The sequence below is a fragment of the Xiphophorus hellerii genome, chromosome 16, assembly GCF_003331165.1.
Source record: "Xiphophorus hellerii strain 12219 chromosome 16, Xiphophorus_hellerii-4.1, whole genome shotgun sequence".
Lineage (NCBI taxonomy): Eukaryota > Metazoa > Chordata > Actinopteri > Cyprinodontiformes > Poeciliidae > Xiphophorus > Xiphophorus hellerii.
The window spans coordinates 5,118,958-5,145,477 of NC_045687.1; the positions used below are offsets into that span (position 1 = coordinate 5,118,958).

The window sequence follows — 26,520 nt, forward strand, 5'->3', positions numbered from 1 at the left end:
AAGTGGTGATAAAATTGTAGAGAACCACAGTCCTAGCCTTTAGACAGTCACATATGGTTCTGCTTTTAACTGCGGTTTGGCAGCGGCTCCATCACTTCATACTTTCTGGTTTCAGAGTTTTATTTTTATTTGCTTGACGCTTTTTCTTTCTCTAGCAAAGCAGTTTGGATGTTTTTGTGCGAACCTCTTGAGTCCAAAGTCAGATTTCTGAGACTTTTGACAGATTCTACAGATGGGATGGGTTAAGCTTTTAGGTGGTTTTCAACGATCCAGTTATCAGTTTCTAATTATAGAAACTGGTTGTGTTTGTCAACAATAAAGTTGTTAAATATAGCTCAAGAATGTTGAAAAATACTAGCTAAGACCCTCTAGTAAAATATTTAACTACATCAATTCCACAGCAAATATGAAGTTGCCAGCAGTTTCCACGGTTTCCCTCAGTAAACTTGCTAAGCCCGGTGGTTGGGGTTCATCCAGCGACCCGTCGTGTTTTTGAGTAAAAAATGTTTAAAAGTTGACAGGAAATTTGAAAACATCACTTGATAATTATGTGTTATTGAAAGATTGGAAAATTAATACTTGAACACTGACTATAAGGTCTTAAAAAATGCAAACATTTAAAAAAAGACTTAAATAAGTAAGCAGTGCTAAGCCTGGTTGACGCACAAATAAGACCTGGTGGCCCGCCAGGCTTATAATTCCTGGTTTCTTAACGTATTGTTGCATCCGGGAAATGCTTTCATAATTATTATCTTACTTAAAAGATAAAGCACTATAAAAGTTCTATATTTAGGCTCATTTTATTTTTCTGTTTAATGTTTTACAGCACTATGATCTGAACAGATGTGCTTAAAGCAGAAGATAAAAATTTGCAAAAGTGGTTTGAGATTTTTTTCCAGCTTGTTCATCCTTTCCTTTTTTCATGCATCACCTTTCTTTGGGTACTTTTTCTTCTTTCCACATTCCAACAACATGCATGTTAGATTAATTTACCTATTAATGATCTTTAGATGATCTTTAGGTGTGAGAGTTTGCCTGTGCAGTTATCCCTTCATGCACACGGACTGCTGTAGATGAGCACCTGCCCCCATGGCCATGAAAACCATGAAGTGGCTACGGATGGATTGATGGAAATGATTCCACAGAAAATGGAAAAAATTATCCAAGTAAAAAAATACTTTCATGAAGCAGTCAGGTATGAAATTAAATCTAGCCAGAGTACCAGAGGTCTTGTGTTTTACAGCAAGCACAAAGCTGGTTGTGGTTTTGTTTTTTCAGATCACCACTGAAAAAACAAAACAAAGAAGCATTCAAATTAGTTATGGCAAAATGGATCCGAAACCCACATGGAACTGGTTTTAAAGCTGAGCTGAATCTGTCTGATCAAACAACCAGTGTTAACTGGAGTTAACTCCAAAAGAAGAAGGTAGCAGTGGTGGTTTTTCAGATTGCTGAACAGTGCGCTATGAGCAACTGGGTACCACAAGCACTTAAGAAAAGAAAGGGAAAATGTTAAAAAAATTAGTGTTGGGAAACCATTTAACCATGGGTTAATGAATGTATGAGTAGATAAGTATAAAAGCTGAATAATGGATATATATATATATATATATAACAGGACATTTAGATGAGCCAAGTGTTAAAATAGATTCAGTGAGTTTTTGTATAGAGAAGATTTGAAGAGATTTCAACATTGAATGCATATTTAGGTAGAGCTGTAAAGAAACTAACAAATCAACAAGTAACTTTTTATTTCTTCTGGGTCACATGTGTCAAACTCGAGGCTGGGGGGCCAAATGTGGCCCTCTAGACTCCCTCTAGTGAAAGTGGGCAAAATCTGCAAAGTTCATACAAGATTCACACAAAATCTACAGATTCACACATTTTTGTTCAGATTTTTACTGCAAATTTTTCTCACAAACACTGGGTTTAAGTGACTGCTGCCTCAGCTTTCCTTCATATCAAATTATAGTCCGTGATCAATACAGTGATTAATAAAAAGGCAAGTTTAACATCATGCATTAGCTCAAATATCATCACAATTCCTTACAAATATTGCAAAGTTATTACCACAAAATCTATCATTTTAATTGCAAAAAAAACCACAAAAAAAATCACAAATCCTGGTTGGACTGATCATTGTGAAAAGAAACGCTTGTTGAATACTAAAACCAACAGCTATTTATTGATATTTTAGGAGTTTAATGGTTTTATTACAACATTCTGGCACAACCGGGCCTTTAAGAGCATTCAGATTTTTGATATGGGCCAAAATTAAAATGAGTTTGACATCACTCCTCTAAGTGGTTCTGATATGGTATAACGTGATAAATTAACTTATAAATACTTATAAATAATTCTAAAATAGGAATTTTATTGCAACAAAAGCATCCAGGATGGTATTTATTGTGAATTTATTTACAATAAATAGAGGTTTGATTTTTAGCATGTGCTGAACGCTAATAATTTGTAAAAGTAGCCTGTAAAGAGTTAGTAAACCAAAATGGTTTTTGACTAAATGTTTTTACAGATTGTTTGCGAAGCCAAATAACAAACAGTCCAACACCCCTAACAGTTAATATTAAAGACAACCATCAGAGACATACAGTGTTGTACATTTTAGATGAGTCTTACCAGTTAGAGCACACCAGGTTTCCTGAAAAAAAAACCCTGCTCTCTCTAAATGTATATTTATATATTCCTGCAAGTTTTCACCATCTTGAGACTTGAGGAAATTCTGCAGCACAAGCAAATTTTGGACAAAATTTCTAAAAAAGCGCGCTCTCCTTCAAGGCCGTAATGCTTCACTTGGTGTCAGCCCTGCACAGCTCTGCATCAAATCCATAGAGACAGAAGTAATGAGCTGAATCAGTGCTGCTACTAGCAGATAGCAGGGAGAGAAACCATGAAGATAAATTCTCTCTTCGTATTTTGGGGCAGGCAAATGTGAAGGTAGGTAGAAAACCTCGTCGCCGGCTTTGCTTCTTAAGTCTGCAGCGACCTGTATTGGGGTCGTGTAGACAAAGAAATGTATCGGGGATTTTTTGTGTTTTAGAAGGAGCCGTAATTTGAAATGTGAGGTACATTTTAGTCACACTTCCAGACTAACTTTACTTCCAAACAAAAAAGATACAAATATAAATAAAGCAGCTTTATTGGGAGTTTGACAGTACTGCAGTTTTCCAGTATAACGCCCAGGACTTTATGTTAAAATATAAATAAATTGTCAGAAGACAACGTAGGCAAATGTTTACTGAATGATTTTCCAACGTCCTGTATAATAAAGTCACAAAAACTACAAATAAAAAATGTTTTCAGGTCATTGTCATTTGAGGCCACTGCAAAACCTTTTTAAAAGACTTTAACAGAGATCTGCTGCTGTATTTTTGGATGTATTTGACAAAAAACACCGTCATAAATAATATCTGACTTGATAGCAACTATAGATGCATGTCATAAGGTTGTCAGACAACCTCCACCACCATGCTTAGCAATTGGTACGAGTTATTTTTGCTTTTTTGCTGTATTAGGCTGTGTTCACTCTGCAACCCGAAGTGACCCAATTCAAATTATTTTGCCTGTATCTGATCTTTTTTTTTTTTTTTTTTTTTTTTTTTTTTTTCTTTATTCATTTCATTCAATACAAATAAAAAAAAATTTTAATACAAGGAAAATAAAATAATTTTAAAAAATGAAATGAAAGGTAGCAGAAAGAAGAAAATAATCTTATAATATCTGCCCCTTTTTCTCAACTATGGATCAAAACAACAAAAAACAAACAAACAAAAAAAAAAAACTAAAATTTTTTTGATTTGTCTTATGTGACAAAAAAAAGAAAACAAAGGAAGACCAAAAAAACAAGGTCAATCATCAATCTCAACTGAACAATACTATACTTTGACTTTATACTATTTCATACTTCTTCAAAAAAACAATCTTTAACATTCTTTTAAACATGTGTAATGATTTAGCATTTTTAACATCGTTTTGCAGGTCGTTCCACAGTTTGACTCCTTGTATCGAAGTACATCGTTCTTTCAAACAAGTTCTGAATTTAGGTTTCTTAAAAATCTGTGTCCCCTTAAGGTTATAACCACTCTCTCTCTTTTCAAAATTTTTTTGGATGTTTAAGGGTAATGTTTTTAGATGTGCCTTATACATAACCAACAAAATATTATAATCAACTAAATCATTGAATTTCAAAAACCTCAAATTACAAAATAATGTATTTGTTGGATATTTACCATGTTTTCGAGCAATAACTCTTATTGCCCTTTTTTGCAAAACAAAAACAGATTTTATACTAGTATAACATGCCTTTCCCCATACCTCAACACAATAAACCAAGTGTGGAACAATTAGTGCATTATACAACATAAATAGTGCATGATCATTCAGAAAACCCCGTACTTTATAAAGCACTGCAATTGATTTTGCTAATTTTGTTCTTAAATAATTCAAATGGGATTTCCATGATAATTTCTCATCAATTATCACACCCAAAAATTTCACCTCACTAACTCTACAAATCTCTACACCATCAACTTTAAATGGAGTATTTACAATTCTTTGTCTCCTTGTAAATAACATATAATTTGTTTTGTCCAAATTTAAAGATAATTTATTTAGTTTGAACCATTTATGTATTTGCATAAATTCTATTTTCATTTCTTTTAACATCCCTTTTATATCATTACCCTGACAAAAAAAAGTGGTATCATCCGCAAATAGAATACATTTGAAAAACCCTGATACATTTACCAAATCATTTACATATAAAATGAACAACTTTGGTCCAAGTACTGAGCCCTGTGGAACTCCACATGTAATTTCACAAAATTCGGATCTAGTATCATGTACTTGTACAAACTGTTTTCTATTCTCCAGGTAGCTCGAAATCCACTGTAATGCCGGCCCTCTAATCCCGTATTTAATAAGTTTTTTGAGTAAAATGCTATGGTCAATCGTGTCGAATGCTTTCTTTAGATCGACATAAATGCTAGCACTATATTGTTTTTGATCAATAGCATTTGTTATATGTTCTATCAGTTCCATAAGGGCCATTGATGTCGAATTTTTGGCTCTAAATCCATATTGACTACTACTTAATATATTATTTTTATCTATAAATGTATCTAATCTATTTACAAATAGTTTCTCCAAAATTTTTGAGAACTGTGGCAACAACGATATCGGTCTGTAATTACTAAACATACATTTCTTACCATTTTTGTAAATGGGAATTACCTTTGCTATTTTCATGGCGTCTGGAAATTTTCCTGATGAGAATGACAAATTACAGATATAGGTGAATGGTTTAATTACATAAGACATAATTTCCTTTACAAATTTCATATCCATATTTACCCAATCCTTTGATTTTTTATCCGCCATTTTGTTTACAATACTCAGTATTTCTTTCTCATCCGTTTCTCCAAGAAAGATGCTGTTTGGACAACTCCCAATTTTTTGGGTAACATCGCTATCATCTTTTGGTATCTGAGCAGCAAGTCTTGGACCAACATTTACGTAATAATGATTGAATTCGTTTGCTATTTCATTCCGATCATAAATTTCAGTATTTTCTTTTAAAAAGTGTGTTGCAATACCAGATTTTATTGTATGCTTTGTAGAAACACTATGTATAACTGTCCATATTGCTTTTGTGTCACCGTTACTTTTTGTTAATAGGTCGGTATAATATTCTTTTTTATGTTTTCTTATAATCCATGTCAGTTTATTTTTATATTTCTTATATCTATCCTCTGCTTCTTTCGTTTTTAACATCAAAAAGGATGAATACAAATTATTCTTTTTTTTACAAGCATTTCTCAACCCTTTTGTCATCCATGGCTTGTCAACAGCATCTTTCTTAACAAAATTAGTTGTCATACAATGTCTTTTATACAGAACTCCCAAAATATTCATAAACTCATCATATGCTCTGTGTACATCATCCACATATACATTATTCCAATTTTGTTGACACAAATCATTTTTCAATTTATCCAAATTTTTTTTTGACATATTAAACACTTTTTTCGTTGGCACAGGTACAGTAATAATTTTCTGGTGATTTTTGTAAATAGCAAAAACTGGTAAATGATCACTTATATCGATTTTGAAGAGTCCACTCAGCACCTCTCCATCCGTAATATTAGTAAAAATATTATCAATTATTGTGGCAGAGTGTGTCGTAATTCTTGTTGGTTTTGATATCAATGGAAAGAAACCCAAACTACACATTGTATCAACAAACATCCTATTTAAATCAATTTGGGTTCCTAAATCTATATTAAAATCTCCACACAGAAATAATGTTTTATTTTTACTCATTTCAATAAGCTCTATTAATTTTTCAGTAAATAATTCTAAGTTAGATCCTGGTGTTCGATACACACAACTCACCACTATATTTCTCGATTTCTCACTTAACACTTCTATAGTAATCATCTCCATTACACCTTCAACAGTTGTTGACATAGTATCCTTTATTTTACATCTTATTTCACTATCAGCAAACAAAGCAACACCCCCACCTCTTTTACTACTTCTATTCACATAATGTAATTCATATCCATCTATTTGAAAATTGTTTTTGTTTTCCTCATTCAACCAAGTCTCTGAAACTGCTATTATACTGAATTGTCCATTTAACCGTTTTAAGTAATCTGTTATTTTTGAGAAATTAGAGTTCATACTTCTACTATTTAGGTGAATTACAGAGAAACCTGCTTTTATCATTTTACTGTTGTTAAATTTCTCCTCATCATAGTATTCACACTCGATATCTGGAAAGGGATCTGCAGTTATCAAGTTTACATCATACAATTTAGAATCTGAAAATTCATAATCATTCATTATTTTTGTTTATTGTATTTTAATATAAAAGAATCCAATTTAAAAAAAGGAAAAAAATAAAAAAACAAAAAAGTACTTAATAAACCCATAATGTTAACATAAAGCCACCTTTTTATGACAGTCTGAACAACACAGGTTGGTTTTTCTTATCGAATGCGACCCAGGCCGCTTGGATATCCGATACGTATCTGATGTTTTCAAATGTGACCAGAATATAACGTCATTGATGCTCAACAAATGTCACTTATCTACATCCTGTAAGCGGGAAAAAGAACAACAACCATGGCGGACAATACCGAGGATAAAGTTGTGAATGTACTGGCTCTGATTGGACAACAACTTCAAAATCGGTAGCATCCATGTTTGCCTCATTAAACACTGAGCACTACTTTTTTGCGCCGATTGGTAAAACACTGAGTACGCACATTTATCCACTGTATCCCATCCGTCTCGAGGACATAGCTGCATTTTAACAACTCTACTTCCTGCTTCCATACTTTTCTCATGGAAACCACTCCAAACAAGCCGTGTTTATTTTTAGGTTGCAGTTTCTCTGAGCATTCCTCCGTCTGACCTTGGAGTGAATGTGCTGGGACATTGTCTCCTAGGAAGTTTGACAACTGTATGAAATATTTTCCATCTGCGAATATTGTCTCTCATTGTTCAGTGATGTGCAGTGGTTGATGAGCAGAAACAGCTGGGAATCTTCCAGTGAGACAAACGAACAGATTTCTATTTTTAGAGTGGTGGTAAGGTTTGCAGAAGATTAGTTGGCCAGTTGGATATAACTAGCAGCACCTTACCAATACTTTACTTCAAATATGCTGTGGAAGCAGACGCAGACATTATTCGGGGCAGAAAAGAAAAGGAATAGCTTTGGGATTTTTTATTATCCAACCATCTTTTAAAATTATGGATTAATATCTTTTGTGTCCAAACATCTTGTATGTAGTGCACGTCTGTAGGGGTGACGCCAAAGCCTAAATGTTATTGATCAGTTTACTTTTGTTTATTTGGCAGCTTGGTGATTTTTCTGTAAACTAAAAATGAATGAGTGGAGTTTGAAACCTCCTGTAATTCTAAGAGCAGTCAATTGGCTCCTGCCTGACCTTTTTACCTTGTGTGCGGTTTTGGCAGTTTGGAGGTTTATGAGCTTCTTTTGTGGTTTCGTGAACTGAAGAGCTGACAGGTCACCCGGTTGGCTGACTTTGACATCTGCTTCACTCTTCCTGAGCGTTGTGCTAAGACTTTGTGTTAAACAGTTAAATCTAGTTAAAAAGTTTGCCAAAAGACTAGAAATGAAGCAAACATTGTTGATTCACCTTCTCCTCCTCTGGACGACTCAGATACACCACCTGAACCTGGGAACCTCCATCCTCCTCCTCCTCCCTCGGCTTTGCTTTCATATCTTTAATATTTAGTATAATTTGTAACAAATAAATAGATCTGCTGTTTTAGTGGGCCATGTGCATTACCCGAGTGTGTCTTGTGTTTGTGTGGTTCAGGTTTGTACTTTTTTTGTGTGACACGCTCATGGTGCGCGTTGGAGATGTGGTTGTGCTCCTGCGGTTTAGGTGCAGTGATAGTTTTGTGTGTACCCTCCGATAACATCCTGTAGCCACCCCTGATTTTGGATAAACCCTAAAATAGATCATCAGTCCATCACAAATGTTTGTTTAGAAAAAGCACAATTTTGCAATTGCAGTTTTTCCATTCATTAAAATTTTGTTCACACAATGCGTCTTTAAAAACACGCTGCGTCAGAATCTTCCAACTACTTCCTGTCGTTTTCTTCATCATGGTTTGGACCAGTGGCAACATCCGCTTGTTGATCATGTGACTCGTGTGATGCACAAAAAGTGATTCCATTGCAATTTTGCAAAACAAACTAAATACCTCATCCTAACACCAAGAACATGATCAAAAACCTAACTTGTTTTTCAAAATTGACGTGTTTATATTAAGCAAATTCATTTTTGAAATGACATTGGAACCACAACTGCAGAGTTGAGAGAGAGTACCTACATTGACCAATTAACCTAAAAATATATATTTTTTGTACTGTAGGAGGAAATTGCAGTACTTGGAGGAAACCAACTTGTCACAAAATATAAACCTCAGATCTATTTATCCATTTGGACGTAAACAATCTCATGCTAACAACAAACACAAACGAGACAAATGGTGCAATTAAATCTTTTTATTGTGGTTTTATTACTGTTGCACACATTTCAGTTTTTTTCAGTTTTAAAGCATGTTTTTCTATCTCGTATCAACTCTAAGAAATTCACATTTACAGAATGCATTTTACATTAGTAGGCAACTACATAGGACATTCAGCTTTTTGGGGTTGGGGGACCAAGTCCTGATGTGTTTGTATCAAGTAATAAAATCTCAGAGATTCACAGTGAGTCTCTCCACAGACATCACTATGCTGCAGATTACATATCTTGATGCCTCTATAATGGAGGTACTTGATAAAACTACTGTACATGCATTAAATCTGTACAGTAGCGCCCATTTCTGTTGACAAACAGCCTTGTGAAAGTACCTGGTAACATGTTTAAGCTTTCAAAATGCTACATGACCCTAATACATCATATTAACATACAGTATGTGTTCATTGGCAACCTGTTTGTAATGGTGCCAAGTTTTTACAGTTTTTGTGAGTCTCCAAGGCTCCATGTTTGTGACTTCAGTTCATGAAAATCCTTCATTAGTTCTAAAATATATAAAAGAAAGCACATTAAAAAACACAAATGGAAAAAAGATGCAAAATAAAAACATGGTTAAAGTAACAATTAAAACATCTGAACTCAAAAAACGTTAGACACTGTACACAGGCACTTGAACTGTGGTACACTCTTTGAGTGCAATCATATTATATCTAATAAGTGCTCACTTAGAAAAAAAATGCTCATTTCAAGATGGTGGTACTCCTAATAAACTGGAAATGTAAGGAGAAAAACAATTCAGACCTACAGAAATGGGGCTAACATGAAAACTAGGGATGCACGATATTGGATTTTTGTTCGATATGCTAAAACTCATTTGGCCGATTACCGATATTTTTTTCTTATACCTACTTACTTTACTTACTGAAACTATATGGCTTTCTCTACTGTGGAATTAAAATACTGCATTATCTTTGTCAATTTAGCCTGCTACCAAATGCAAATGTCAAAAAGGAGGATGAGAATGATGTAACACTTTCAACTTGCAGTATATTTTCCGTCAAATTTATTCATTTGCTCTCCGTTAGACAATGACAACACTCAAATAGTGCAAATTTGACGCTATGCTGAGCTGCAGGCTTCATTGTCACTGGTTTGTCATATAAAAACAACACCTTTTATATCGGTGAGTTATTGTGACGATGTCCGATGTCCAATATTAAATTTTGCAGCTAATATCGGCCGATACCATGCTGATAATATCGTGCATCCCTAATGAAAACTATTCCTTTGAACATGTCTTGCATATTTTTCTGTTTCTACCCAGGCTGTACATTCTCACAAAGCATCTCAATCTGTTGGAGAAAGGGGAATACGTCAGCTTTAGGCAGGATGAGTGCACTGCTGGAGGGCTGATGGAGCCTCAGCGGGGGGATGGAGATGAAGAAAATTTGTTTTTTTTCCCCCTTTAAATCAACTTCCTGGTCACTCATACGAAGTGTAGAGAAGTCTGCTTTAATGTCAGTCCCTCATGCAGGATCAGGATGAATCACTCCGGCTCTCAATAGAGGAGTGAATCATACACTCCTGTGTGTGTGTGTGTGTGTTTGTGGTCACCCCTTCACACCAAGATCTGCTACAGAGCTGCAAACTACAGCAGACTTTTGTTTGCTTTCATTTATTACACTGCACTGATTCATGAATCAAAAGTGAGGCGACCAGAAAGTTTAATTGTCTTGGGGTGTTTGTGACCGAGTGATTGATCCATGCAGAGCCACACAGGACGTAATGAGTCATTTTCACTGTTTTCTTCCCTCGGCGAGACATTTCCTATCTATCACTAAACTCTAAAAGCGCCGCTAACAAGCTAAAAAACATCTTTCGTTTCCTTAAAGGCTTTGTCTGCATTTACACTCTTGCTGAGAATAAAATGACAAAACTAATACCTCTTGGATATTGTTGGAAAGTGACTCTCTAAGCAAAATGTGTTATAAGTTAGAGTTTCACACTGATTCATCATTTTTTTCCTAACATTTGTAATCTGGTTATTTCTAGACAAATCTATACCCATCCAACAACTATCATCTGATCAGACTATTCATTCATGTCTCTGCAACTTATATTCGAATGCTATAAAACATATTTTCTACCTAAAAATACCATGTCTACAGTCAGGCACACATTCTTTTGATACATATAGGTTAGCTGAAACTTGCTCTCCTCACCAACAAAGTAGACATTACTGTAACTTGTTCAACTTAGCAAGCTAGACATTTTTTGTTTTTAAAAAAGAAAAATTGGGAATAATGTCAGTACAGAATGATTTTTACTATTTTTGTCTCTTTGTTAAATAAATATGCATTAAAGCTACAGGGTTTAGGCAGGGCAATGCAATGTTTTTGTGAGCTTTACGCTCTCAAACTTCAGTGAAAATGTATTTGTGCCCTCACAGATGTTTTCTGTTATTACAGTTTTCTCATAGTTGGGTAATTCCAGATTAAGTGTTCCAGATTGTCAAAAAGAGAAAAGACCTTTTTATTTCTTTTGTCTGGCAGATTTTATTTGAGAGATTACTTTGGTCTACAGGGTTGGGAATTAAATGTAACTGTTAGCAAAACAGAAGAAATCTTAAAGGGGCAAATAGTTTTTCACAAAACTTTGACTAAGATTAGACGGACAGTTTGTCGTCTGTGAAGAGGTTCTGTATATTCAAGAAACCAGGAATAACCTTTGAGGCAATTCAAGCAAAGGCTAGTTGGAGTGAAGCAATTCCCAAAATGGTAAATAAATTAGTTTTCTTCTTTAAAACTAAAATTTTTGTTCTACTTTTCCATCAGCTGGCTCTTTTGATTTAGCTTAATTGCCACATTCCGTTTTGCAGTCTGTAAGCATTATGGCATTATGAACCACCAAGATTTTACTGTAAATGGCCAATAAGGCTACGTTTACAGAAGACCGTTGCCTGGAAACCGCCAGTATTTTCGGATGTTGATTGGGGAAATTTTCCGCCTACACACTTTGAGTCAGCTGTAGTTGTCATGCCAAGCCACTAGATGGCACTGTGATCTTAACTGGTCATCGAACGCACATGCACTTTTGGCCCTTATGCTGGGTTCAGACTGAACATGCTTTGGTTGTCAAAAACGCCTCTGGGTAAGCTTTGAAGTCAGACGCTTGACGCTTATGCTGCGTTCACACCAAAAGCGATTTGAGCGTCAGCCGCGTCTGGATACATTCAAAGTGTTTGGACACGCGTCAAAATCGTGCTAGACCTGAGTTGGAACGAGATGTTGTTTTCCGTTGCCGGTCTGTTTGTACAATGACAGATGAAATTGAGAGTGACACCAAACTATTATGTAGTGAAGCTTCTGCAGTCATAACGGAGGCTCAGATGATGAACATTTTGTGTTTAGTTTCTATTGAACCAAAAACTATGACGGCGGATAACCGCATGACGCGCGTTGGAGCTTCTTGAACTTTTTTTTCCTCTCTTGGTTACTTTGAACAACGGCAGATGAAACACTGTCTAGGTTTTATTTATTGAAATCAACAGAATGTGTCCGCGTATTTGAATTTACCAGATAATTTAGAGGAGTTGTGAGTTTCACAAGCTGGCAGGGCGCTGACAATGGTCGCTACCAGTGAGGTTTTCATTTCACTTGAGCCCAGTTCGACGACCAGCTAACCAGCCCGACCAGCCCGGAGATCCAGGCACTGATCTCCGGGCAGGACATCAACTACAGGCCATTATGTTACATGGCCAAGTTTCTCTGATTAGTTGACGCTCCACGTTGAGCGGCGAAAGTTCAGATTTTCCAACACCAGCATTATGTTGGACGCCCGTCAAATGGTCAAAACGCTTTAAATCACGCAGTGCTAGACGCACGAAACACGCCGCTACTCGCTCTCAATGTGCGTTCACATAGGCTTTGAATGTAAACCAGACATGCCTGACGCTCAAAACGCATTTGGCGAGAACGCAGCATTAGCTTCCACCCCTTTGTAAACAATAACCCGTCTCCCATTAACGAAGTGCTCATATTACACATTATTTTAAACTATTGGTACAGGTTGAACCGGCAAGAATCTGGTTCACTCCCCAAATATGGGCCAACAATTTGCACTGCATCAACAGGATGTAAACAACCAAATCAAAGTATTTATTTCTCCATTGTTTTAAATTGTGTAAATACTCATTTAATCTCAGTCATACAAGTTAATTCCTGAGAATCTATGTGCCACTGTAAGCAATGAATGCAGTCAAGCTTGGCTACAGTATGTGTCCTCTACATGGTATTTAAGCTCACTTCTACAGTCGCTTCAAGCAGCAGGGAGGGGACACATTAAAGGGGCATTCCATAAAAAAAGATACCACCAGGCCTGACATGTAAGCCTGTGCTTAAGTGCTTGATTTCAACTGGGAAATGCAGTAAATGTCGGGTGGTTCTGCCTTGGAAAATGAAAATATGATGTCACATTGAGGCTTCAGCAGGAACTGTGTTGCAGCAGAGGGTAAATAAAGCTAGAACCCTGAGGTAATTACTACCCGCCTCCCAGGTAAGCCTTGTGTAAGTAAGGCTGTGTGTTTTACGGTAGGCGTGAGCTTGTGGAGGTGGAAGCGCCGGCTTCCTCTGAGGGCTGTCCCAATTTCACCGAAGAATGATTGGATGGGATTCCTCCTGCAGATTTGATTTTTTTCCCAGTCCCAAACTCATTTAAGTAGTTTAATTAGCAGTCGTGATTCTTTTTTGTTTGCTTGTTTGTTTTTTGGCTCTGTAAATGGATCCCCCTCCCCCGTTTCCCATCAGACGACTCATCTCGGTGAGTCAGCAGCGGCGCTGAGTCCAGAGATGTTCCTCTCACGTTGCACCTCCAGCGAAGGCAGCCTGCTGATTCGGTCGTGTAACTAAAGCCTCAAAATGACACAACCGCGCAAACACAAACATGAGACAAACATTATGAACATGAAGCTGCTAAAATACAATCCCTGGAGGCACTGCTAGAGAGGGAGTTTATGTCTGTTACATAGCCATAGAGCCATCTAATTATTCAAAAAAACAAAAAAAAGAGTTAATTACTGAGCAGTCTCATCAAAACATGAGTCACTAGGATGAATCCTTGTAGCTGTTCTCAAACAATGACATTAACATTGGTCATTAAATGAAAGGGAAGGAAGAAATTCCAGAAAAAGCTGGGAATTGCTAATGGCACCCCTGCTGTTTTTGTATCTCTGATGCCAACAGAGAACAGAGAGGACAGGAGGAGAAAAAATGCCCTCCAAATAAAGAAAAAATAAAAAAAGCATAAACATGGGATTAAAAACGGAGACGTTAAAAGGGAAGTACAGGTTAATCTGGCAGCTCCTAAAAACTATGTTGCATGTTGTTATACTTGTTCTTGTTTGCTATTGCCATAGATTCGGTGTCCAGGCACTCTATATGACAGAGTTTGACTCCACATGCAGGGACGAAGAGTCTCCGTCGGCTGCCCCAAGCACATTGGAGGGTTTCTGTACGTTTTTCTGTGGCCACTTGAATTATGAATCAATGTCTTGTTTTTACATTCTCTGCGTGGCACCCCCTTCCTTCGGTTCCCGAGCCCTGCCAATTCGTCTTCCTCCTCCTCCTCTTCTTCCTTAGACTTCGGTCGGAGGCGAGTCGGGCTGGGGGCTTCCATCTACCCTCACCACTGCAGAGAAGAAATAATGAGAAATACGTCACGAAAGAGAAATTTCTCACCTGTGCCATCGCGGTGTAATCCCAAAAGGCTGCCTCCTCTAAACAAACTCTTCCCTGAAAGGGGCCCTATGGTGTTATGGATCCATCCGAACCACTTAAGCTGAAGCCATTAGCTAGATGCGGATGGGAAACAAATGCTCCAGTTTCCCACAAACCTCTTAACCTGTTGTATATTGAGGGGAGCCAGGGAAACGCCTCAGGAATGCAGAGACGATTCTGAGCCCCGAAGTGCACTGGGTGTTTTCTTTTCTTCATCAATGCATCTTTGTGTCAGGGAAGAGCAACGCAACCAATTTTATCTTTAACGTTTCGTCAAATCCTTCCAAGAGAAACTTTAACACAAATTTCATCGAGATATCTGCACTGAGATTAATAAAGCAGACCTTTCAGCTCCCTGTCTGCATCTGCAGCCCTTCAGACCAGTGATGGCCAAAGAACTTTCTTCCTGCCTGTTTAAACAGGAAGCAGTGGAAGCAGTGATATCTACTTCGCTTCCTGTGCTGCAGAGTTTTCAATAACTTCAATTCATAGAGTACAATTAATTTTATACTTTATCAATTAATTTAGTTATTTTTTCTAAAATAAATTCATACAAAATGAGATTAAAGCCTTAAAAAATTGTACATGAATTTTGTAAAATGTATTTTAAAAATACATTTTACAAAAATGTAAATTTCATACAATTAATTTTACATATTTTACAAAATTCATGTAATATTTTGTGATTTTACATAGATTACAGAATTTACTCAAAAAATTTATATTACATTACATGTATTACATAAATGATTTTACAATTATTTATAAATAAATTTATAAACGTATGTGAAAATTTTAGTAAGAAGAAAAAGCAAATTCAAAAGTTTTAGAGTCAGAACAGCGATGATGGAAAGAAACATTTCAATTAAAGATGTCAGTTTATGGACAAATTTTGCAATGATATAAAACAATGTGAATATCTATGTAAAAGAAATTTGAAAATGTTGTTTTTGTTCATTTGATCTACATCTGTGATCGTATTCTGAGTTTAAAAGTTTTTTCTTTATGCAAATAGGAGGCAGATGTAAGTTTATATTTCTTTATGCTCTTTTTTCATGATTCCTTTTAGTTGTTACATAAACTATTAAAATGTATTATTGAGTGAATGAAATAAAAAATAAAATGAAAATTAAGTGAAATTTAGTCAGATCTATGAAAAAAATAATTTTCTCACATGGGTTTTTCAGTTTTCTAATATGTAAAATTACAATTTTGACATTTCTTATTTAAAATAGCATCTCAATATTTTTATGACTTCCAGAATTTGGCCTATATTTGGTTTAAAATATGTTTTGAAATCTCAAATCAGTTGTAGACATTTATTTGAAGTTTAACCAGCTAATCCATTGTTTTACCTTCTTTTTGTACAAAAAATTTACTTTTTGTATTAGACATGCTTTTATTACTTTAGCAATAACATTAAATGAAATGTGCATCCTTGTCGCATTGCTGTATAAATACATAAATATTTTGTCATATTTTCTGCTATTGACTCATTTTTTTCCGCTGAATTTTTTCTCTCTCCACACATTAAAACTATGATCTCAACGTCACAGCTGAAAAAAAAAAAGATGAGTTTTGTAAATAATAAATCAGATGATTCTGCCCTTGATCAAGAAACCTTACACCTTTCTTCAGAAGTTTTCTGGGAAGAGGCTCTGGATCAAACCGCAGCCATGCAGGAGGAATGATGAATCCCTCCTGACGTGGTAAAACCTCAGGGTCTGTCAGAATCAGCTGAAGAGTTATTCTGATTTGTTCTGAGTAGTGGGAAAGAGTTATTCCCAGGAGAGCAACCAAAAGTTCCCATATTTTAAAATATATTTTTTAAAATACTATAAATACAATGACTAAGAGTTATGTTTATCTTGTCTGATTAGAGCAACTTAGAAGTCAACTCTACATTCCCAAAGGGAAAATCAACAAGCCTAAATGATGAAATCTGTTTTAAGAGGAAAAGTGTATTATATCCATTCCACTGAATGTAGGTATTTTAAGTTTTTATGTTATGTTTTTACAGCTAGAAACTAGTGATCAGGACTGAAAGTCTGGGGTGTAGTGATGAACTCAGTGTAGACACATATAGACACATAAAGGCAATTACAAAGTTGGTCTTCTATCACCAGGACATTTCCAGGATTAAAAATGTTCCAGCAACATCTAGAGAAGCTCATCCATGCATTATCTGTAGTCTGATCCTAAAAGCTCAGTTTGATAACAGAGAAACTTGTTTCTCCAGTCATGAGTCACGCCTTCTGTATTCCTGAAACTGCATTACTAATCTTGCAGTGAGAACACTTTATTTCAAAGTAACTTTGAAATGTATAAAGTTACATACATGTGATAGAGCTCCTGCTTGCAGATCAGATTCTGAAACTCAATCGTGCATGTAAACTTGAGACAAATGTTCTTCTTTCTCTGTCTTCTATGTAAAATTATCAGAACACAATTTCCACAGCTTTCACTTTACCATCGTCAGAAATTTTCCTTGATCCTAGAAAAAGTCGATTTGTATTTGCTTATATTATAGTCTGGAAGAAGTTCAATTTTCAGAAATTAACACTTATGCTGCATTTACACCAAACGCTTTTCGTACGTCAGGCTTACATTCAAAGTCTATGTGGAGGCGCGTCAAAATCGCTCCGGACGCTTGTGGGAATGAGCCGTTTTCCATTCCCAGTCTCTTTGTACAATGGTGAATGAAACTGAGAACGTGTCACGAAAATATTATGCAGTGAAAGCTCCTGCAATCATAATGGAGGCTCAGATGTCTTTGCTGAACATTTTGTGTTCAGTTTCTTTTGAACAACGGTGACAGCAGATAAGGGCACAACGCATGTTGGAGGTTTTGCCTTTTTTTTCTTTTTCCGGTTACTTTGAACAATGGTAGATAAAATATTGAGTGTCTAGATTTTATCTACTGAAATCAATAAAATGTGTGTTTGAATTTACCAGATAATTCAGAAGTGTTGGGAGTTTCACAAGCTAGCTGGGCGCTGACGATTGTCGCTATCAGCTGTTTTTGTCTCACCCGAGCCCAGTGTGATGACCTGCTAACTCACATCGGTATCTGCATTTTAGTAAGATATAGGAGCTTGTTTTAAGTTAACAATTTGTTAATATTGATGAAAAAGTACTATTTCCATTGATAGATTATTTCACTTATAACAAGACATTTTTCCCATGTCATGAGTTAATTTTTCTGCAAGTGAAACTACCACTCCTATATTCAGGAATTATTTACTTAAAATAAGCCTCCATTTCTTGCTAAAACATGACTTGCAAATAAGTTTCTTATTTCAAGTGTACTGAGAAATTTACGCCAGAAGCTAGAATAAAAATACTTGGTAAAATGTTTTGTTTTGCAGTGACCTTGTTAAAACTGAAATCTTTTAAGCTATTTTTGTTTAGTTTTTCCGGGGGGTCAAATAAAGGACAGAGAAGCTCGGTAGAGCGCTAGAGCAAGGCTGAGGCTGTTGTTTAAATTTTAAACTCCATCTATATGCATGATTGAGAGGGGCGAGGATGTAAAGGGGGTGAGGGGCTGCAGAGATAGACGGTTCTTTGATGAGCTGACAGAAATGAGGCCAAGCTCCCTTCGTGAAGCATCTCTCACCCTTCACCAGTGACTCATGCAGGGAATACCCCTTTCTGAAAGTTGTCAGTCACATTGAGGGGCATTTTCCTCGCTCTACTTCCTTTCATAAAAGCTTACTTTGACGTATGATAAATGAAACTGCTCCCGTTTCTTTTACCCACCAGCAGAACATGTTTGTTTTTTTTGTGTTCCGGAAACAGGAAACCGTTTGCGATTATAATGGATTTATAGTGCGAATTCTGTTGGTTGATTAGGAATCCACAGTCTCTTTTATGTGACCGTTTGTTAAACCGCTTTCACACAGACAAGTTGTGCTAAATGCCAATTAGCACCTGTTAAACACGGATGCTACATCCGACTTGGAAACCAAAAGAGACTGGGCCTGGATCCCATCTCGTAACACCTGCTAATGAGCCAACAAGTTAACGAGGGGACAGGGTTAACCAGTCAGACATTGAGTCAGTGAACCAGCGCCAAGCTGATTCTCCAGTATAAAGCCTTTTATTGTTTTGTCTTGTTCTTCCTGATTGGAAGAAAGGAAGGAGGTTTTTAGAGCAAAAAAACTCAGTAAAAATTTATTCTGTTTAAGAACCTTGATAAATGGCTCTTATAGCAATTACAAAAAACGAAAATTATTTTGATTTCTCAGTGCGGTAGCCTGAAGAACCTAAAACAAAACACTTTAATGAAGGTTTATTAAAACCCAATCTGTCTTTAATCCACCACAATAAGGGAAACGCATATTATAGCAACAGCTGTAGTCAGAAAAACTAAAATTTAGATTTGTTTGCTCCACTTCTGACCAGCATCGCTTTACACACATGGACAAAATTGTCAATGGAAGAAAAACCCACAAGGGTCACAGAAATGACTTGAATCTGACAAACATAATAAATACAAATTCTGTGAAAATAAACAAATGAAAGTCAGACATTGCTTTTCAAACATGCTTCAACAGAATTATAAAACACATAAAACAAGTTATTTATGTGACCATTGTGGGTTTTTCTTTCATTAACTGAGGGGTACCAAGAATTGTGTCCACCTCTGGATATCAGCAGAATACTTTATATTAGCAAGCCATACATTTCCTCACTTTTGTTCATAAAATCAGTGTTTTTTGTTTTGTTTTGCTAGTAAGAATTTAACTGCTAGGACATGTGAACTCTAGATATAAATCTCTTCGCAACATATTGTGTCGTCTCTAACTTTAACTACATATGTAGTGGATGTAATGATACTTCAAATACTCACATGGCTTTGAAATTATTAAAAAAAAACAATGCTACCATAACTTAGAATTTGCAAAAATAAACTTTTTTTGTACCTAATGAATTTTTCCACCTAGAAAAACAAAAGTGTCACCTCCTGGCCAGTCTGTGTAGCCTTCTGACCCAGCTATGAACTGTCATGTGTCCACTTGGTATTTTTGCTTCACTTAAATCCAAAAACTCAGGATGTCCTTTATTGTTGCCAATAAAACTCACCACTAGAAAAATTCCTATTCCAAAGGCCTTTTTTAGTCAAGAAAACAAACATTTTCTGTTCACAGCCACAAAGCGTGACAGGCTTCACTCTTTGTGTCATTGCAGAAGTAAATGTGTCATCCATGTATGCTAGCACTTATTTGATTCTGTGGCCATGACTCAAAAAACAGTTTTAAAAGTGCATGTTTGTTTTTAAATCTAAGGAAAGGCAGTGTTTTTTTCTTAATGTTTCCAGGATCTGCTTTAATGTGAAGCAAGGTAGCTGACAAAAAATAAAAATGAAGACCAGAAAAATACAAAGATCAGTGATCAAAGCAATTATAATTTAACAAAAACACCTAGTTTAAACCTAAGCAGCCCCATATGGTGCATCTTCCAAATAATATACGAAAACCCCCCAAAATAAGTGAAAATAAAACCAAACAGAACTTGTGGATTCAGAGCTGAATTGCGGTAAAATATGAGCTCAATCAACTCCAGATATTCAAAGTGTTAACTCAACACACTGGAGCAAAACAACCCTACTGAGATGCCAGTAAATTGTGCTGCATTTATTTTGCACAAAACAACATCAGGGTGTGGTTTGCACATAGATACTGATCTGTGAAGGAGCGTTCACATGCATGTGTTCAGCTCTGTGATGCACAAATGAGAGAAAGCTAACAAACTACTGTACTGTAAACTTCATCTGTGTTTATCCCCCTTAATGCACTCCACCAATAGAAGCAAATTGAGTGCATCGTAAATTGCTTTATAATAGATCAGCAAAGTGCATAATGTTGGTTCCATGCCAGAGTTCATTTACTGAGTTCATCTTACAAAAACCTTTTTCGATTTTGTCTGGCTTGATGGCGAATCAGACCTTAAAATACTTCCTACCATCCCAGGAGGAAAATATAAACCACAGAAGACAGATATAGATCAGACGTTGGTACTTCGCGTTATCTCTGACATGTACAGATCCAAACTGAAAGGGTTTCAGATGCGTGTCAAACTCTTTTCTACATCCTTTGCCCTTATTTTACTGAACCTCTGCCTCAGACTCTCAAGTTTCCAAATGTTTTCATGCAGAATCACCAAACAGCCTTTGGCAGATAAATCAGTCGTAAATTCGGCTCTTACACCCGATTGACCTTAATGACCTTAATCCACCCACATAAAATCATTCTGGGATTAAAGTCATAATTTTGAGTTTAATCTCAGAATTCAGGCTTTATTCTCAGAATTCTCACTTCAATCTGAGTATTATGACCCTTTTCTCAGAATTCTGACTTTTGATCTCCGAAGATCAAAGTCAGAATTTTGACTTTAATCTCAGAATCCTAATTTATCCTCAAAATTCTGACTTTGAATGAAAACAGAATTATACTGTTTTTTCTGTAATTTTGACATTAAACTCAAATTTTATGCTTTATTTTCAGAATCCTGACTTTTTTCCCAGAAGATCAAAGTGACTTTAATCTGAGAATTATTTTCAGGAATCAGTTTTTATCCTCAGAATTTCGACTTTAAATCTGAGAATTATGACTTTTTTCTCTGAATTCTGAGAATAAACTCAAAAATTTGGCCTTAATCTCACAATTCTGGGTTTTTTCTCAGAATTTTGACCTTTTTTCTCAGAATTCAAATTTTAATCTCAGAATTCCAACTTTTGATCTCAGATTCTGAGATTTTGACTTTAATCTCAGAATTCAGATTTTTAATCTGAGAATTATGCCTTTTTTTTTCTAAATTCTGACATTAAACTCGAAATCTTGGCCTTAATCTCAGAATCTCGACTTTTGATCTCAGAGGATTAAAGTCAGAATTAGTTTTTTTATTTCTGTACTGTAGCGAGCCCAGGGTTCTGTGATGAAATGTCAGATATAACAAAGTGAAGTGGAACCTCCAGATCATTATTTCTATGTAATATAGCCGTAAAACCTTCAGCATGCTGTATCAAGGCAAATAGAAACCACTTTTCCAACCTTAATAATAGTATCCACAAAGCATAAAAAGACACATTTTCAGGGTGGTATTATTTGGCTTTCATCTAAGTTTCAGAAAATGCTTTCACCTTAATGGCAGTGTTTTGGTGCAAACCTGAAAGCTTACCTATTTGCTCCTGTGTGTGTGAGCGTGACGGCTGATGCTGGGCTTCAGCCTGTGCGTGCTGCTGCTGCTCCTGCAGACTCTGAGTGTCGACTGAGATGCCGCTGTCGCTGTGCAGCTTCTCTCCCTCCGGTGTTACCATCTGGTTGTTTGTAGCCGCACGGTTATTAGCTGGTTGCTTGTTTTGCTTGCAGCTATTCCACCTGTGAATAAGTGAAACACAAAACCATACTTAATTCTTGATGAAATTTGGTTGAGGTCTTTTTAATTTGCATAGATGTTTGTTTTTACAAACTTGATTCTTGCTATATTTTTGTGTAACTGAGCAATTTGCATGATTTTAAAGTAGCTGTACCTCCAGTATCGTGGCATCTATAGGCAGATTGCAAACTTCAGTCTTGGTCTACACTGTAAAAACAAAATTTTACCAAGTAGTTTTGGTCTAGTTTCTAGTACAAATATCCTAGTACACTTGAAAAAAGACAAAAATAACTTACAGGAAACTTTCTAGCAAGATATAGAGGCTTGTTTTAAGTAAACAGTTCCTTAATATTGATGAAAAAGTTCTAGTTCCATTGTCAGATTATTTCACTTGTAACAAGACATTTTCCCAAAGTGTAAGTTAATTTATCTGCCAATATAACAAGTACTATTTCATCAATATTAAGGAATTATTTTTATTAAAATAAGCCTTTATATCTTTCTGAAAGGTTATTTCAAGTCTACTAAGATATTTGCATTAGAATCTAGACCAAAATTACTTGATAGGATTTTGTGTTTTTGCAGTGAAGTATTCCTTTGGCCTCAATGCTGATACAACATCACAGCTATTAAAACATAATTCTGCATTTTCTTTTAATTAAGAGATTAATAACACTGCTTTGAATACTGATTTTGGCAAAAAGGGGAAAAAAGATGACAGCCATTATTTGTTTGCCAGGAAATAATTGGATATAACAACATAGAGCCTAATTTCAACAAACAAACATGTTTTCAAGGAGCAACATCTCTATTTGATTGCACCAACTTCACAATCAAATAAACACATTTTCCATTGCTTATGCTGCAGCACACAAGGCAGTTTTGATTGTATATTTGTCACTAAGGTAATAGTTTTAGAAGATTGACTCAGACATCGCTCATTTAGGATGCATTCAAGGCTCTTTGATGTGTTTTTTAGCTGCCTAATATTCAGTGGAAAGTTCCTGTAAAACCTGCAATAATCATCCAATTCATCAACCAACTCAACTGACAACAATCAAAGCAATCTTTACATTTTTATCTAAGCGTTAACTAAATGTACAGTCATATAATGTGTGAATAAATGTAACCAGTTCTCCGAAGTTGCGTGAGATAACTCACAAATTAACGATTTAAAAATTCAGGACGTTTTGAATGAAACAGAGCAGTTAACACCTCTTCTAAATGTCAGTCTGTTGTCAAACTCACAGCATTTTATCATTTGTTTGTGCATGACGAAGAGCAAATGTGGAGCAGATGTGTGTGGCACTCAAATTTCCCTTGGTTGGCATGTTTCAGACAATCAATGCATCTAATCAGCTTGTTTACTTGCTTCAAATGTGTGTCTGCCTGAATTTGTATCTGTCAGTAGGATAGATTGGAGCTGCAGCCTCATGTCCTCAGCAATCTGTGATCGCTGTAATGCATAAAGTTTTGTTTTTTCTTCCTTGAAGGAAAACATAATCATGGCTGGTTTAAAGAAATTGATCAAATTCCCTCCAGCCACAGCTGGACTGAATATTTATTCACTTCAGTGTAAATGTTTTTTTTCCCTCTTTGGACCTAAAGAGGAACGATCTAGAATCAACGCAAAGGTTCAGTTTTTACAGCTAAACACCAGCGATGAGGCCCGAAACCTGGGAGTAGTGATGGACTCTGACCTGAACCTTCAGAGCCACATAAAGACTGTTACAAAGTCGGCCTTCTATCACCTGAAGAACATTTCCAGGATTAGAGGACCGATGATCTAGAGCAGCGGTGTCAAACTCTTTTTCATTTTGGGCCAAATCAAGATCCTGAATGCTCTTAAAGGGCTGATTGTTCCAGAATGTATTGATAAAACCTGTTCACAAATTGTTAAAATATCAATAAACTCTTTAAAATTTAACATTTTTTGAGAAAATGTGCAATAAACTCCCAATTATGCATTAGCACAATAAAGTGCAGGGATTTGTTGATTTTGATTGAATTTCCACGATAATTCTCCAAGAAACTGGAGGAACTAACTGATATAATTTGGCAGTAAACGGATAAAAACTGCATTGATTTGACTGATAAACATAATATTTAAGCACATTAGTGTTTAGTCTAGAATCTAGAGGGCCACATAAAAAGCTACGGTGGGCCGGATTTGGTTTGATACACGACCTAGAGAAACTCATCCATGCGTTTATCTTTAGTCACACTGACTACTGCAACAGTGTCTTCTCAGGTCCTAAAAAATCAATCAGAAAATTGAACCAGAGTGCTGCTGCTGCTGCTGCTGTTCTGACTACAACCAGGAAGACAGAGCACATCAACGAGATCTAAAGTCCTTCCGCTGGCTCCGCATAGCTCAGAGAACAGACTTTAAAATACTGTTGTTAGTTTATAAATCACTGAACGGCTTAGCACCTGAGGTACCAAAACCAAATTGGTTTTTCATTCAGAAAGCTTTTGACTGACCTCTTAAACACGAAGTATGCCACCAGGCCGACCACACCAGCAGCCAGGATTGAGCAGTAAATCGGGATGAGGTTTTCGTTGAAGCCCCGGCCGAGGAAGTGAGGAGCGCCGCCGCTGGACGTGGTCGTCTCTCCGCTCGGGAACGGGCTGATCGAGCCTTCCGGGTAGGGGTAATCGGGAAAAATCGATGCTTCACTGTTTATGATTGGAAAGTCTGTGGGCATGTTTGGGTCTGTATGGAGGAAAACAGAGGAGAAAGGGTTAATTTCAAGGCCTTGGGAACCTCGTTAAGGTGAAAAGTTCTACAAACCAGTTGAAGTACTAGAATATTTAAAAAATATATTCTATATGTTTCAGCAGAAACATATGGCCAAGTAGAAATAATTCACCAAACCAAAAAGACACTGGTCTGCAAACAGGAAAGTCAAAGGTCAGACTCTTTTAGATGACTAACTGCTGTTTGTTGTTTCTGGTATTGACACTAGCAGCTGTTAAGTTGCACAAAATTCGAGATTAACTTCAGCTATAAGAGAGATCAAACACAGCTTTAATTAACATTTGCAAATGGAGAAAACATACAAAGCTCACATCTCAGTGAGAATCGGATGAGTTCTGACTTGGGGCTGAACGTCCCCTCATCTACATAGGATACATCACAGATCACATAATCACACCTCCTGGCTCAAGTGTGAGGCAAAAATCTATAAGTAACTTATCTGTAAGTTTCAGTTGAGCAGGGTTGCATACACATTCACAGCTCAACTTTAGGCGTTTCTCCAAAAAGGCCTCTCTGCTGATGGCTAAACAGATACTAGAAACTGAATTTCTACAAAATAGGCTTATCACCTTAGCCATGTCTCACATTTCTAACTGCTGAACACCCGGTTCTTCACTTATTTGAGGAGGGTCAGAAGAGCATATGTCCTGTTGAGCTGCAACTGAGTGCAAACCTTTAATAAAAACATGATGAAGTGTACATTCAAATTTATTTAAACATTGTTACTAAATTTTTCCTTCACACAGCGAAAACACCAATAATTGTGCTTCCATTGATTTAGTTAAAACAATTATTCCTTAATGGAGGATTTTCCCCTCCATTAAACAAACTAACTTTAATTAAAGGCTGGATCTTTCTACATTTTTGAGTTATATTACTGAGATACAAAATTGATTGATTGTAAGACTCTTCTTATTTTTATCTAAATGTCAATGAATGTACTGTATGTGACACATGCAGTTATTGTAAAATTTCCACATTGTGTTCCCCATACTGGAAAGCCCAAAACGTTTTAAAGCTGCAGTAAGTAACTTTTATTAAAACTTTTTTTTAATATTTTAGTTGAAACTGTCACTATGTCATGACAGTATGCTTTGAGACAGATAATCTGTAAAAAAAATTTAGTTCCTCTGCCTTCTCGCGGTGTTAACTAGAAACAACCAATCAGAGCCAGGAGGCGGGTTTCAGTGAAGTCAATCACACTTGTGTACGCGCTGCCTGCCACAAATGCTAAGTTCTAATTATAATAGCAAACGGTGACGGCAGGTAACTGTAAGTTAGTACGTTGAACTGTCACATACACAAGGATGATTGACAACGCTGAGACCTAATTGGTTGTTTTTGGTGTATTACTTCAAACGGCAACAGATTATCTGCCTCAGAACATACTGTCACAACATGGTAGCAGTTTTCAGAAATATGTAGAAAACATATTTTTGTAAAAGTTAAATGTTCATTGGATGTTTATATATAAAATATTTATATTTATTCAACAGTTTGTAAGAGATAGAAATCTTGTTTTGATGACACAGAGCTTGTAGACTTGGTGGTGATTAGTGTGCAACCAGAT

General features: G+C 36.1%; 1 protein-coding gene across 1 annotated transcript in view; it reads right to left on the reverse strand.

The window, feature by feature from the left end:
* Window positions 1-9,046: 9,046 nt before the first annotated feature.
* Window positions 9,047-26,520, reverse strand: part of ngfra (nerve growth factor receptor a (TNFR superfamily, member 16)) — a 44,931-nt gene continuing 27,457 nt past the window's right edge. The window contains exons 4-6 of the mRNA XM_032586704.1: window positions 24,674-24,905; window positions 21,992-22,191; window positions 9,047-14,723 (exon numbers count right to left, since the gene is read on the reverse strand). Of these exons, the coding sequence (XP_032442595.1) occupies window positions 14,671-14,723; window positions 21,992-22,191; window positions 24,674-24,905 (485 nt within the window). The 3' untranslated portion in view covers window positions 9,047-14,670. The remainder of the gene's footprint in view (window positions 14,724-21,991; window positions 22,192-24,673; window positions 24,906-26,520) is intronic.